The sequence below is a fragment of the Patiria miniata genome, unplaced genomic scaffold, assembly GCF_015706575.1.
Source record: "Patiria miniata isolate m_02_andy unplaced genomic scaffold, ASM1570657v1 HiC_scaffold_18, whole genome shotgun sequence".
NCBI lineage: Eukaryota > Metazoa > Echinodermata > Asteroidea > Valvatida > Asterinidae > Patiria > Patiria miniata.
The window spans coordinates 1784855-1801395 of record NW_024037056.1 but is presented as its reverse complement, the minus strand read 5'-3'; the positions used below and the strand labels follow the sequence as shown (position 1 = coordinate 1801395).

Genomic DNA, 16541 nt, shown 5'->3' with positions numbered 1-16541 from the left:
TATTAAATTAAGAAAAAATAACTGCTTTAATAAACACGCTGGCACCATCTGTAGTAAATAGGGGTGCTGCAAATTGTCTACAATTTCAAGAAAGTAGATCCATACTACACGCGAGTCCCTTAAACGCATTTGCCGGGAAAACCTGGTAAACTTGGTAACGCGTACTCTTAATTATGCATACAATTAAGTGACGTAGCAAATCTTCAAAATAAGAAAAGGGCCAAAATATAAATGCAGAACATAAGGGTCCAACTAATGCTCCCAAGTGGTAACTTTTTAAAAATGTCTGAAAACAAGATTATCTTTAGATTTTGACAGTAAGGCCTACCGTACCTCTATTCTTTTCAGATCCTTTGTGAATATGAGGCTTGATTCGCGCTGAAGTTCCCTTGTCAATACTTGATGTCGTAACAATTAACAGAAAAGCCCGCCGTCATTTCGGTGAAATCATTGCAAAATAGCTGGCTGTAAACTGCTCGTGTTTTTACCTACTTCAGTGTTCGGTCGGTTAGTTTTGTTTGCTTAAAAACAGGTCAATCATCTAGATACTATTAAGCAAACGATCACAATATTTTGGGCAGCTGACAAGTGTTAAAAGTCCAAAGAACCTGTGTTTCCAACGCGCCAAAATAAACAAGTTTATCATGATTTTGTGCCCGCTATCTGCCCCAACACGCTGAATTGACATCATTACAACAGTACAAAATATGCCCTTACGACTCGCAATTCAAACAGTATTACTGCATATTAAACGCTTTTGTGTTTCGCAACTCATGTGTATACTTTCCATTTTTGTGTATAATTTCCACGATTTGTAATAATTGTGAACTAGTTCGCCAGGCCTCGTGAACTAGTTCACGCTATACAAGAAAACCAGTCACTTGTTTAAAAACATTCACACCGTTGACAATGGGGCTGACGGGAAGCAGTCAAAGTAAATATTGTCAGATCACGCGGAAGGAAAAATAAAATAAAATTTGGTTATCGATAGGCCTACCGAAACCTAGATGATAGTGAGTAAACCTTAGGCATGTTACTTCAGTTTTGTTAGCGGGTCTACACGGGAAATGCACGGCCTAGTTTACTGTAGCGACACGTTGAAAGCGACCTAGATAATTCGACTACAAACATCGACGATGAAAACTCGACCATTAAAATAACTGACATTGTGGCTACGAGTCAAAGATAGTTAAAAACTGAAATGTTAGTAAAATGCGAATTCACATGATAACTTACCTTCAATGGGTCACTGATGAAGACTGGAGTTCAGTCAACATAGTGCTCAGTAGTCTGGTATCGCTATGCATGCCGCGATGACAATATATGAACGTGACGACTGGGAGCCGCTCCAAGTATGCCAGTTATTTTCTGTATGCGATATATTTTTAATACAATCATTGTAAGCAAGCCCGTTATAATTATGTGCATTGAAAGCATAGCGTTGCGCGCATGAAGATCAAAATTAATGCAGTCTTATTTTTATTCTGGGCCCCAATATTTTGTGTAGGCCCCTGTTTTGTGAAAATGAAAAACAACTTAACAGACTGTGACGTGTAGACATTTATTTTTCAATTAGCTGAACAAAAATCTTAGAATTGAAAGAAAAGGGCAACATGTTACATTTGCCTGTAGCCTAGCCCAAGGCAATGTTACATGTATTTGGTGTCGTTCTAGGACTACATTACGAAACCCTAAACCACCAGGGGGCGTTTACAACATGGCACCCTAACCCGACCTAACCCGAAACGTGATGCATTAAAATGTAGCACGGTTTAAAAATAACCTTGGCAGGGATGATGAGGCCCTATATATATAGATGATTACGGTTTAAAGTCGCATTGCATTCTGAAATGTCACTAACGATTTGTGTGACTTTTTTTGACAAACATAACTAACTTTTTTTTCGGTAGACTGACGATTTGTAAAATAGGGAAAAGCGTATCTTATAGGTAATAGGTTTTTTTTTTCAAAGTCAAAGGGTTCATGATTTTGTTTAAGGTCAAAAAGTAAACCATTCATTTCTGTCGCTTCTCCAAAATTTTGATTATGTTTTGATTTATTTTGTTTGGTAATTTTGTTCTATTGTAAAGCGAGATGATCTGCTATTCGTTGAGTAAATGCGCGATTAATAAGGAATTTAAATTTGTCCTTTCACAGATTTTCATGCTTTGCAAATGCGAATGGAAAGTGAAAGTTAAAATATTTTAGGCCCCTTTTTACTTCGTAAATTGCAAGTTTCAGTTTCAAACATCACGTCTCATTTATAGAATATCCCCTTGCACAGCAAGGGGATATGATAATGCGAGCAGATCCGGCGATTAATTATGCAACACACGACTGCGTCTTGACCACGAGATTCTGACCATTCAGCGGGCGCCTTCTATACACCTTTAAAATGCTGCAGTGCCACCATTTCAGACAAGGTGTTTTGAGCAAAAAGGATTTTGATGATAATTTGTGAAAACGCAAGTCATCAAAATGAATATTCAACGAACTTGTAGCACAGTTTTGCGCTCACTTACAAAAATGACACAAGCAAATTCTTCGTGTGATTTCCTTTCTTTCACATTTTTTTTTCCATTTAAAAAGCTGTTTACATGATGCCGACATTACACCATTATTATGTTTCAATTAAAATTCGTTTTGACAATAATATAAGAATTTCAAATTCCACAATGTGTACACCTAATATTTAAGTAGAAGTGTCCATGGTTAACATTGCACAAATTAAATCGAAAAAAAAAAATATTAGTTTTATTACAACCAAGATGATTCAAAATAATAATAATTAACATGCAGGCACAAATGAAAATGGGCGGGGCATATCACTTAGGAGAAGGATTTCTAAATGAAGATTTTAATAAAATACCTAAAATATAGGTACAACTATCAAAACACCCTCTTTTGTAAATAAAATGACGAATCAGTTTTTTAAGAGAACATTAAGCCCATCGAGATTCTTTAACGAGCTGAACAGAATTTATGGGAAAAAATGTTGCAACCTGACGCCACTTCAGCGGTTGTGTACAAAGTCTATGGAGAGTCAAGACAATTTTCTAAGTATTTCCTAACAAAATTGGGAATGTTTCTCAGTCCCAGATTCAGGTCTTATCATTTTTGCAATGACTGACCTTCATTGAGAAGATATATGAAGAAAAAAATGGCGTCAGGTTGCAACTTTTTTTTCCGAATATTTTTTTGGGCTCTTGCTACAAAAACAAATTCGTTCCGGTGTCATAGGAAATTGGACTCCCATGAAATCCTATCTCTTTTACCATAAGGACTCAATCCCTTACACATGACCTGTTACTGTCCCAATGTCCACTGACGCATGCGCAACACAACCTATTAGTTCGTATTTCATCACAGTCCAAATTTTACACTACACCGGTACATCTTATTATAGAGGACTGACTTGGTTGACAATGACTTCGATTGATTTTGATTGAATTTAATTGAATTAAAAACTCCCACTGTGAAATCCCATCCGAGATCAAAGGGGCACGTACCCCTACAGCGAAAATGGTAAAAAAGAAGAAGTTTGTTTATGAAATGCAACTGTTTCATATTATCTACATTCTTCAAAGAAATACCATACCGAGGTTATGATTAATATGAAAGACCGCGTAGTGCGCAGGATTTGCCTCACGTCGAGAGTCAAAGCAGGAATTAATTTCTGAAAAACGAAACCAGTTGGGTTGAAATAGGATATACATGATGCCTATAAAGGGGATAATCTACTAGTTGGAAAACAAACGGGCTAGCGTTGCGTACAAATCTACAAAATCGTTTAATAAGTTAAGGGTTAACACAAGTTCAACTACAAAATCGTTTAATAAGTTAAGGGTTAACACAAGTTCAACTATACTCATCAAAATTACGCATGTGCACATTTCGAATCAAAATTTCACAGTTAAAAAATGGGTACACATTATGTAGAAATTGTTTTTCGAGCAGCAGGAGAAGTATACGCAAAAATGAAAATGATAGGATGGAGGGACCAGGTAAAGTACAAAAAGGCAAGGTTTTCAACATTTAATGTTAGTGCCTTAAAAAGAAAAAAACGGCCTTCGATTTCTTTCTCCTTTCGATCGACAATTTAAATTCATGGTAAAAACAAGAACACGATCTCTCACATGTGGAAATCTCAGTTAAGATGATTCGTTGTTATCTTGTACGCACTTTTTGGCTTATTTTCTAGTTATATACGGTCGTTGTACAAGTACGATCAACTGAAAAGGTTGAACAGGTTTTACGGTAAAATACAAAGATAAAAGCTTAGCGAATGGCATGCGGTTACACTACGTGTACAACTCACAGAGAAAAAAAATATGAATGGCCTCTTCTTTTTTTTGTAATGAAAAATGATACAGCTAAAAAAAATCACTTTAGAAATACCCTGTACCAACTACACTGCAATCTTATGCGTTCGCTTTATGTACACACATGTAAACATTGCACAACGCTTCAAAAATGCACAAGTCGTTTGTGGGTTTTGTTGCAAAATTTGTGACAGCGCACTGCATTGTGGGCCTGGGTCAAAAAGGGTCAAATATTATTGACGTGAATGTGTTTATGAATCTCGTATCCCCCTTAGGGGGTGGAGCTTCAGGGCCCGCCCCTTAAATATTTATTTCAATGATTCAGATGCGAATAGTTAATTTGACTTACATTAAACAATCTTGTTAATTTGATTTATATTTTAACTATGTACAAATATGTTATGGCAATTAGTTTTAGCATAATTTTATTCTTTACAAATTTAAAGTCAGTTTGGGCTGTTTTTCTAACCATTTATAAACTGGCGCATGTTACATGCTTGGCATGTCGCATATTCTTGGCACATTAAACAATTCTCCATAATCATCTTGCCATGCACAATCAATGCATCGGGCGCGCCCCTGAACAAGCATAAAACAAAGCACAGACACCACTCTGCCCCATGATGTTTTTGACCAATGACAGCAGAGATTTCGCAACCAAAATCACGCGGCGGTACAACCGCGTGATATTGCCCACGCGCGCGCAGTGGGCTTAACGGCCGGTAAGTAGGTGATCAAAAAGGGGCGTGGTATAGCCCTAATGGACCGATCCAGAACACCATGGGGCGGTGCTTACTGGATCGGTCCATTCCTCGACTGCCGTATTTTCATTGGTAGCGAGAAACGTTCCTTTTTAGATTGAAGGTTATCTGTTTCAATATTCAAATAAAAAAGGAACATGTACTTACTGTTAGTTTCAGGTAGTTTTCTTTAAAAGAATAAATCAAAATCTTCAAAGAAAAAGCTCCTTTTATCTTCAAATTGCAATGGAAGATACAAGTCAATATAAATATATATTTCCCATAATTGTATCTATATCATATACAACTGTGAACATAAAACACATAATTTATGCATAAATTAAGAATTCATGCACATATTTACCATTCATATATGCATGTTAATATATATTTAGATATTTACATACGAAACTCAATCTGTGAATTTATACATAATTACATTGAGATAAATGTAAATTCATATTTACAAACACAACAAAAATCGAAATGTGAATTTATTAAAACGTTTTGTCTTCCCATTCCAAAACGTTTCACCTTCGAACTAAAACCTCCAGTTGCCGAGCTCGTTACAGCTTTATTGGTAATGGAAAAAAAGATATAAAGACAGACTTTCGACCTACAGAATCTTACAGCCATCATTCTGTGCTTACAGCGCTAGCAGAACGAAATCTTTGCTAACTCTGTAAGCACAGAATTCTTAGTAACGGTATGTAGGTATGCGCATAAGCCAAAATTCCTTGCTAACAAGCGAAATACGCTTACCGCAAGCACGGAATTTTCTGTTACAGTAACCAGAGATGTTTGTAAATTGAAGTCATGTAGTTTAGGACGCCTCCATTTTTGTTTTACAAACTCCGTTCAAAAATGACTTTTGAAAGTGACAGTCAATTCCAACATGACTTTTACAGACTCAGCAGTTTTTTCTTCAAGAGCAACTCACTTTTTGTTGTTGAAATTTTATTAATAACTTTTGAATAAAATGTGACTTTCTTTAAAAAAAAAATTGGCACTCGGAGACGTGCGTGTTGAAGAAGTTCTCACCATTGTGTCTTTGTCACTGTTTTACCCAATAATTTCTCTCATAAATCAAAACCCTGCCCTCTTTCCACAAGATTAAGCTAGCCGATATTCAACATGGTATTTTAGTGTACTAGTCATAGATGATTCCCAACACATAAAGTGACTTTTCCTGCTTGTATCATCGCCAAATGTTCAGGTAAGTCTCAAAACATAAAAATGTCTTTTCCTTCTCTTACATGGAACGGGGTCCTAAACCACGCGAACACCAAAATTTTTCACTATTAAGCAGCGCCATAAAATTGGGCCAGGTTACGGGTTCAGTACCCTCCATGTACTTGCCCCCACATCTGACAAAATGAATGCTGATAGGTTACATCAAGCACATACACTCACAATGAGTGTTGGTTCCGATATGAATAACAGTTATTTAGTTCTTTTGTGGTTTTTGCCCCACCGTAAACAGGGATTATGATACAATGCCAAACACCTAGCTTGAGGAACTCCAGCGCCAATGCTGCAGGAATTTGACATAACAGAGCTGGAGCTGAGACTATGTTGTAGATACTAGATTCCAAGAGGCCCTAAAAAAACGGGACTCTCTGTATCTGTATCATTCCCTTCTATTAATTGCAACCCAGATTCCATTAAACATAATGAGGTATTTTTAATGGAATTAAATTGGGATACTAGAGGGAAAAAGGACCATTTTTGTGATACAGATACAGAGAGTCCTGTTCTTAGGGCCTCTAGGATCTAGTATCTACAACATAGTTTTAATTCCAGCTCTATATGTCGAAATTCCTGATGAGCAATGGAGCTTGATTCACTCATAGAGAAAGGACACTCTATTAAAGCTAGGCAACACCAAAGAGGACAAACTGAAGAAGGTGCATTTTTCCTCCTCAATCTTTTACTCAATCTCAAAAATGGGAAATGTATTCCTTATTTTCTTGGCCCGAATAAAAAAAATAAAAAGATTTCTGAAGACCAATTAAAAAAGATTTGAAATTTGAGGTTAAATGACCGACTGTCCCTGAAGATGTTCTTTGTGGGTCGTTTAACTGTCCGCAACAAAGGGTTGAATGACCGTGGAAAGCCTACAAAAAAACATATAAGGTCACCGCAAAAGCAGACTGAAATGTAGAGAATGTCTGCTTCTTTGTTGGTTGTATAATGGGCTTTCTGACAGAAGAAAGGCTTTTGTACCAGATGTCGATTTCAATTTTCGAATCGTCGATTTATGGAGGTCACCTACGGCCAGGAATTAGGAAGGTTTTATTTCTAGTTGCTGGCTTAGCCCAAGTGTTATTGTCAGCGGGCTGCCCCCCCCAAAAAAATCTTCTCTCGGTTGGAAAAATTCAGACACTAGGTAAATTTTTTTTAAATGCTCAAACATTTGTTCTGTAAAGGGAGGACCGGTACTAAATGAGTCACGTTTTATTTATTTATTTTTGGCCAGAAACATAATGGAGGAAAAACTTTGTCGGAGTCTTTGTCAGACATCTTGTTATCTTGCAATTGCTGATCTATATTCCTCAAGTTGATTGTATCCTTACTATATTTTATTTAGTCGATATATATAGCTTAGTGTACGCAAAGACTTTAGGTATTTTGACACTGAAAAAAATATGGGGGAAACGTGGGGTGGGGATGGGTAACCTGGGGGGGGGGGGAGCAAAAGGACTTTGACTTTCGTACATTTCTACCCTTAATATCGGTGTTGTTTGAATCTAGCCTAAATCTTTCATTATTCCATGACTGACTGATTCGATTTGGCTTGTACTTCCCCAACCCCGTCAATGACGACAGATGATGTTAACAGATCCGGGGTATCTGACAGAACATTGGCGTTAGTGTCCTCCTTCTCCATCTCCGTCTGTTGCTGGGTGTGCGTCTCCGGTTCTATCACTATCTCTATGACGCGGTCACCGTCCCCAGATGTCGTCAGAGTTGTAATCTCGAAGCCCGGCACCTCGGGCAGTTTGATTTCTGTCTCTCGGCGTGAATCGACGGGTCTTTCGTTGTTGCTAACTTGGATCACGGTCTCGGTGACGTAGCTGGACTCTTCTTCCATTGATTCGACCTGGTAGGTGAATTCGGCCGTTTGGGTTAGTAGGGGTTCTGTTGTGGCCTGAGGCTGCGACTGTGGCTCAGCGACTTGAGGATTTACTTTGGGCGATTGGGGCTGTGGCTCTGGCTTAGTCATGCCTGCATTTTCTATGGAAAAATGGTACTGCGGTTGTGACTTGGATGCAGGCCGGGCTTTGATGGAGAACTGCAGCCGTGGTTGGTTCTCGGAGAGAGACGGGGGCTTTGACTGTGGCTTGGTAGTGGGTTGAGCCTGCATCACAGACAGTGGCTGTGGCTCAAGTGTGGTCATGAGTAATTGATTCCCTTTCTTGGATTGCGGCTTTGACTGTGGCTTGGTTGTGGGTTGGGCTGCCATCAGAGACAGCGGCTGTGACTCTAGTGTGATCATGGCTTGGTTACCTTTCATGGATTGCGGCTTTGACTGTGGCTTGGTTGTGGCTTGGTTGCCTTTCATGGATTGCGGCTTTGACTGTGGCTTGGTTGTGGGTTGGGCTGCCATCAGAGACAGCGGCTGTGACTCTAGTGTGATCATGGCTTGGTTGCCTTTCTTGGATTGCGGCTTTGACTGTGGCTTGGTAGTGGGTCGGGCCTGAATCACAGACAGTGGCTGAGACCCCAGTGTGGTTGTGGGTTGGTTGCCTTTCATAGATTGCGGCATCGAATGTGGCTTGGTAGTGGGTTGGTTCCCTTTCATTGATTGCGGCTTTGACTGCAGCTGTGGCTGCAGTACTGGCTTGGTAGTGGGTTGGTCCTCTGTTATGTTATGTGGCTGTGGCTTAGATAGGGATTGGTTTTCCATCATGGATTTTGGCTTTGGCTCTGACTTGGTAGTGGGTTGGTCCTCCATTATGGCACGTGGCTTCGGCTGTGGCTTTGACATGGATTGATTTTTCATCGCGGATGGTGGCTTGGTAATGGGTTGGTTTGTCATTCTAGATTGTGACTGTACCTCTGGCTTGGTCATGGATTGTAGTTGTGGCTCTGGCTTAGTCATGGATTGTGGTTGTGGCTCTGGCTTGAATAAGGATTCGTTTTCCATCATGGATTGGGGCTTTGGCTCTGGCTTGGTCATGGATTGGTTTTCCATAATGGACTGTGACTGTAGCTCTGTCTTAGCCATGGACTGTGGTTGTGGCTCTGGCTTAGTCATGGATTGTGGTTGTGGCTCTGGCTTAGTCATGGATTGTGGTTGTGGCTCTGGCTTGGATAAGGATTGGTTTTCCATCATGGATTGTTGCTGTGGCTCTGGTTTGGTCATGGATTGGTTTTCCGTAATGGATTGTGGCTGTCGCTCTGGCTTAGTCATTGATTGGGGCTGTGGCTCAGTCTTGGTCATGGATTGGTTTTCCATCATGGATTGGGGCTTTGGCTCTGGTTTGGTCATGGATTGGTTTTCCGTAATGGATTGTGGCTGTCGCTCTGGCTTAGTCATTGATTGGGGCTGTGGCTCAGTCTTGGTCATGGATTGGTTTTCCATCATGGATTGGGGCTTTGGCTTGGTCATGGACTGGTTTTCCGTAATGGATTGTGGCTGCAGCTCTGGCTTAGTCATGGATTGTGGTTGTGGCTCTGGCTGGGATAAGGATTTGTTTTCTGTCATGCATTGGGCCTGTGGCTCAGTCTTGGTCATGGACTGGTTTTCCGTAATGGATTGTGGCTGTAGCTCTGGCTTAGTCATGGATTGTGGTTGTGGCTCTGGCTTGGTCATGGATTGGTTTTCCATCATTGATTGTGGCTGCGGCTTGGATAAGAATTGGTTTTCTATTATAACTTGTGGCTTCGACTCTGGCTTGGATAAGGATTGGTTTTCCATCATGGCTTGGGGCTGCGGCTCTGGCTTGGTAGTAGGTTGGTTTTCCATCGTCGCTTTTGAATGCGGCTCTGGCTTGGTAGAAGGTCGGTTCTCACTCGAGGATAGCAGCTGCGGCTGTGGCTTTGTCACGGCACGGTACTCCATTATGGCCTGTTGCAGTGGCTGTGACTTTGTCAGGGATTGGTTCTCCGACATGGATTGTGGCTGAGGCTCTGGCTTGGTCAGGGGTTGGTCTTCTTTTGTTGGCTGTGGCTGCGACTCTGGCTTATTGACCGACTGATTCTCCGTTGCGACCTGGGCCTGAGGTTCCTTTGAAGCAGAGCTCAATTTGTCAGAGGACTCCACCTGAAGATACGATCACAATTCAAAGCATTAAATGAAAGCTGAAAGCAAAACATCATGCTTGTTCATTAACCCATTATCACAGGGTGTCCCCCAAAAAAGTTGTGCAAGCACATATCCTTTAAGTTCTCAAAAACTAATAAACACGAGTATTTCATCTTGATAGAGCATATTAATTATACTCTTGTGTATATTCAGTAAAAATGTCATGGAAATCCGTTCATGCAAACTATAGATCTAACACATTATAAAAGGCTATGGGTTTTTCACCCATTCCAATGGGATGGGATTTCACAATTAACTTATTTTACATCAGAGTGAAATGGTTCATGACAATCTGATGCACTGATATCATTAACTGTGTAAATCCCATTGGAATGGTTGAAAAACCCATAGCCTTTTACAATCTTATATCTCTGGTTTGCATGAACAGATTTCCGTGGCATTTTCACTGATTATACACAAGAGTATAATTAATATGCTCCATCAAGATGAAATACTCATGTTAAGTACATTTTGAGAAATTAAAGGATATTTGCTTGCACAACTTTTTTTGGGGAACCTTGCACACTGTATAACACTGTGTTTATACATCCATAAAACCATTGAATGCTTGGGCAATTTCGTGTGCTGCAGGGAGCAATACATGTAGGCTAGGCAGGGTGGTTTGGGGCGGTGCTGGGACTTGTTCTTGATAAGGGGGGGATTTAAAATTCCTGCTGATGGAGCAAAGACAGATAAAAGCTCAAAATGGGGGTGCTATAAGAGAAAAATGTAAGACAGGGTTATGTAATGTAACTATTATGGGAGACAAGTTCAAATGTTAAGATGATAAATTGGAAAAGGTTGTTTCTAAAGTTAAGAACGGATTAATTTTAAGCTATCTGCAAGGCATCAAATGAGAGGCACATCAAAGCTGTATAATTCGTGATTGTTAAAATCTTGCCTAGAAGTACAAACTATGTTATTTGTTTGTAGAAAATTAGACATTAACAATTTAAGTTGCAAACAAGCATGATGGGGGGGGGGGGGGGGGGGGGGCAAAAAATGGATAAATCTGCAATGTGTTTAGTTTGGCAGGATTCTGAAGTAGGGTGGGTGTTTTTTTTTTCTTCATAGAATAGCAATGGGGCGGCTATACATATTTCTTTTTCTATTTCTATTTTCATATTCACTACAATAAATGAACACAAAATTGTAATCTTCCAATATCATTCTGTCGTCACATTTCTTAAAACACTTTCCAGAAATTTTATGCAATGCCTAAATAAATCCCCGTCATTTGATTGGTAGGTTTTGATCACATGTCATTGAATAGAAGTTCTATTCCACGGTACCTGACAAATCAGACACAAGGATTTATTCAGGTGTTGTATAAAGCAAGTAATGAATGTTTCAGATTAGTGCAATGGAAAGAATAATTTCATTCGGTGACAAATGGAATGTTCCATTCCACAAGGCGAAGCCAAGTGGAATGGAACATTCCATCAAATCAGGTGGCAATGGAATGTTCCATTCCACAAGGCGAAGCCAAGTGGAATGGAACATTCCATCAAATCAGGTGACAAATGGAATGTTCCATTCCACAAGGCGAAGCCAAGTGGAATGGAACATTCCATCAAATCAGGTGGCAATGGAATGTTCCATTCCACAAGGCGAAGCCAAGTGGAATGGAACATTCCATCAAATTAGATGACAAATGGAATGGTCCATTCCACAAAACGAAGCCAAGTGGAATGGAACATTCCAACATTCCATCAAATCAGGAGGCAATGGAATGTTCCATTCTACAAGGCGAAGCCAAGTGGAATGGAACATTCCATCAAATTAGATGACAAAAGAATGGTCCATTCCACAAGGCCAAGTCAAGCGGAATGGAACATTCCATCTGTCACCTCATGAAATTATTCTTACCATTGCACTCATGAACATTCATAATATTTGCATACTAGCACTTGCTGGACCAACTCATACTTTCCACGAGTTTCCACGATGTGTAAAAAAATTCCACGACATTCTGAGATTTCCGTGAACGAAATCTGATTGATTCAACTAAACCACAATTTGATCCATTGTCCCCTTAAGACAAAGTCATTATTTGAGCAGCCAAGGTACAGCTAGAAAAAAACAGCACAATTTTTACATCACAAAAATGGTCCACAAAATTAGGATGTTTTTTGACACAGTTGACAAAAATATTGGTACCCTAAGGATAAGTGACATTTCAATAATGGAACTGCAGTGAGCGGTGTTTAGCATGCAAACTACCAGACACTTAACATTTAACAAAAAGCAGAAACACGGCGAATGATGACTGCTTCGGAACGGGTAAAGAAAAGGCTACGACTTAAAACTGTAGACTGGGGAAAACATTGAAATAAGCTACAATTGCATGGACCATGAACCTAGTGACAATATCTTACCTCCAATAAAAATGGTTGTGGCCTAATATCAGGCTCAAACAAAGAAAAATCCTGCAAGGTTTGGTGGGAACGGGACGGGGGAGGGGGGAATGACGAGAAGAAGAAGGAACAAAATGAGGGTGAAAAAATGTGAGTGATAAACAACAACATGCAAGTGTCATACATGCAATCCTAGGAAGTTGTGAGTTACTTAACAGTTGATCGGACAGTTAAATCCATGTAGGTTTATCAGCTTAACTCTGGTTTGTTAAGTCGTACTAATTACTATGGGCTCCGTGCGCTAGTACCCCCTCAATGGTTAACAAAGGGAGAGTTTGGAGAGACCACTGGGACGGACGTGTTCAAATGCACTGCATGACAACGCCTGATGCCCACGCAAAGACGCCACAAGTTGCGCGCATTCAGAATAAACTTAGTACCGGTTTTGCGTACTTCACGCCATATGAGCGTGAACAATTTTGCACATGCCACAGTGCCATCTGCTATTCACGCACGGAATCCATATCTGCTCCGTTCACAAGTACCCCCTCACTGGCAAAGAAAGTACAGTTGGGGGTGACCGAACGACGCCATCTTGCCTGACTGCAATATTTTGCCACTGCGTGTACATAGTACAAATCCCCTGGTGAACTTGCGTCACACTCAAGGAATGGTGCGCGCGCGTCAACAAGCGAAATGTATGTGTCCCGCCCATGGGACGTCATTGCTAGGTAAAAGGGTGCCCTCTTTTGTTGGCGCGCGAAGCCCAAAAGGCTACAAACTGAACCTACTGGAATTCAACTGTTTCTAGTCTTAACTTATATTAGGTTTAACGGAACATTGACCGTGGCAGGATTTGAACCTGGGACCTCTGAATAAAAACACTTTCTTGGGTTGCCGTTTCCAGTCAATTTAAGTTTTTCAATCTTCATTTAATATAGGTTATCAAGGAATTCAGTCAAGTTCCCTTGCCAAGTTGTCTCACCAAGATTTTCATTCTGATTGGGGAGGAGGGAATTGAAAATGATGGCTGTAGACAATTAGTAAAGGAAAAATCTGTAGAGGTGAAGGAGGTTATATGTTTTTTTTTTTCCTTGTACCCCTTTTTTGTATTTTTAAAATTATTTTTAAGAGTAGTGTGACATTTTTTTGGGGGGGGGGGGGGCTGAGGGGGGCTGAAGGGGGGGGGGATCTTCAATTTCAATTTTTCTAGGCTGTGTGTGTGTGTGGGGGGGGGGGGAGCACATCCCTAAAGTTTTGCATTATGGAGTCGGGTTGGCGTAGCGGTTCTTTCCTCGCCTTCCACCACTGTGACCTGTGTTCGATTCCTGCCCAAGTCCACATGTGGATTGGGTTTTCAGTTCCTGCCTGATTCCGTGGGTTTTCCCCAGAATATTCCTCTGGATTTTCCCTCCCACCTCTAAAACTGTAATTTCTTCGCATTGTCTTTTCTTTGCTGGGCCCCACGGGACTACCCAGTTAAAATAAGAATTAAATTAAATACAACATTATATTTTGTCTTTATTGTTTGTCCCAGCAAAATTGTAGCTATGTGCACAAGTCCAAGACCTGGTAGAAAGGGTAATGGCCCCTTTGAACACAACAGTTTCGGCAAAAGAGTCAAGAAAATGTAATAGAAAATCCGCCATCTTGGGAGAAAAAGGGCCTCCTCCTCCTTAAAAAACCCCAAATAAACTGGACAAAAAAATTTTTTTTTTTACTTGGCGTAAGAAAAAATCTCGAACAACATTTCCCACTTTGAGTACCCAACCTATTTTATAGATGTGACCAAAAGACTTAAAATTCCAATTGTTCTCACTTCCAAGATTCAATTATCAAGACAACATGACAAGGGCATTGTGCAACCATGAATGCAACACTGATGAAGTAACATGCATCATGCAATGATAATATAATGCCTGAAGAAATCCCCGTCGTCTGATTGGTAGGTCATTGATCACATGTCATTGAATTATTCGTAACGAAGCACGGCGCGGCCGCACAGCAAAAATAGAAGTTCCATTCCACGGTAAATGGAAGTTCCATTGCACTGACCAATCAGATGACGAGGATTTATTCAGGTGTTGTCAAGGGCGATCCAGGGGGGGGGGGGGGCAACGGGGGCCATGGCCCCCAAAAAAACAAACCCAATTTTTTTTTTTAAAAGACGTCGCAATAAAGGCAGGCACTGTGTACACCACCATCTTTTCCTTAAATAAAATTGGTTAAAGTGGTCAGAAATTGCCTCAGATCGCACCACAGAGCATCTAGAATCCAGAATTTTTTAGGGCCCTTAAGTGGGCCCTGAACCCCGTGCCGTAATTTTTTTGACCCACTTTTTAGGGGACCAAATTTTTTTTGGCCACCCTCCCCCCAAAATTGTGTTTTGGATCTGCCCTTGGGTGTTATACAAAACAAATACTGAATGTTTCACATTCGTGATGCAATCGAAAGAATAATTTTATTCGGTGACAGCTGGAATGTTCCATTCTACTCAGCTTCGCCTTGTGGAATGGAACATTCCATATGTCACCTCGTGAAATTATTCTTACCATTGCACTCACAAACATTCACTATTTGTATGATGATATATGCCAAAAAGAAAGACAGAAAAAAGAAATATACAATCGTTTCCTTCAACATTTCAAACCAGTCACACATGCAGTTGCTTTGTTACCTTGCACAAAAACACATTAATGTTCATGGATGGCAAGCTAATAAAACACATCACTGATAAGGCCAAAAAAAAAATATTTCAAACCAAAGTTCTGGAATTGATGCGGCGATGCGTTTTTTTTTTTTTTCAAGCTTGGATTGTACAGACAAGGTGGGGTACTATTTTGCTTTTTGGTGTCCTCATATACATTGGTGTCTTCCATCATTTGCCTTGGTGTCCTCCATCACTTGCCTTTGTGCCCTTCCCCATTCCTTGGTGCTCCTTGGTAAGAAAATTTGAGGCGGCGCGGCAAAAAGAGGGCGCTGTTGTAGCTACCGCAGACAATTTGGAAAAAAAAAAAAATATTGACACGCACGCTGACAAGAGACCATTTTTTTTTTGGTTTTTTGACTAATAGGACAGAAATTTTATAACAGAAAAAAAATGAAGAAAAAGATAAAAAATAACATCACAATGCGACCACAAACCTTGACTGCTCAGACTAGGACTGCTTCGTGCAAGATGATTGGACAATGGCTCCAGGTAACCGCCCGGTACCCAGCCCTGTTGGCCGGTGTCCGAGCGGCTGACCAACCACCAGCCCTCTTTACCGACCTTCTGAACGTTGACGATGTCGTTCACTTTGACGGCCATTTCGCCTTCCTCGACGACGTTGTACTCCGCGAGAACTACGTACTGATTGACAGGCTAAGTAAACGGGACAGAATGAAAACAGGGTCATTAATGAGGTCAAATGCTACTTTCAAATGGTGACCAACAGAGGGCGCTGTTAATTGCTATCAGAATCAATAGAGGGAGCTATTAATATTGACAAGGAACAAATGTATAGCAATATCATTTAGCAAGTTTGGGCGAGGACCATTAGTCGACTAGTTGTTGATTTGTGACATAACTTACGCCTGTGCCCTAATAGCAACATGCAAACGCCTCTAGTCAAACGCTGGTCAAAACGTCATCACAAATCTTCTGGGTCCTGGCTCCCTGCTGTGTATGGTAACCAGCCATGCAATCGTGCCACGTGGTCCGGCTCCAAATAGTCGACTAGAGTAATAATAATAATAATAATAATAATGGCTTCTTGTAAAGCGCTCATGTCCGTCACGAAGTGACGCTCATGGCACTCTTATTATTACC

The 16541-nt window shown here is 40.5% G+C and overlaps 1 protein-coding gene across 1 annotated transcript in view; it reads right to left on the bottom strand.

Moving 5' to 3' along the window:
* Window positions 1-7083: 7083 nt before the first annotated feature.
* The window catches only part of LOC119724144 (guanine nucleotide exchange factor DBS-like), a 92556-nt gene continuing 83098 nt past the window's right edge, over window positions 7084-16541 (bottom strand). Inside the window, exons 28-29 of the mRNA XM_038195069.1 lie at window positions 16002-16094; window positions 7084-10331 (exon numbers count right to left, since the gene is read on the bottom strand). Of these exons, the coding sequence (XP_038050997.1) occupies window positions 7830-10331; window positions 16002-16094 (2595 nt within the window). The 3' untranslated portion in view covers window positions 7084-7829. The remainder of the gene's footprint in view (window positions 10332-16001; window positions 16095-16541) is intronic.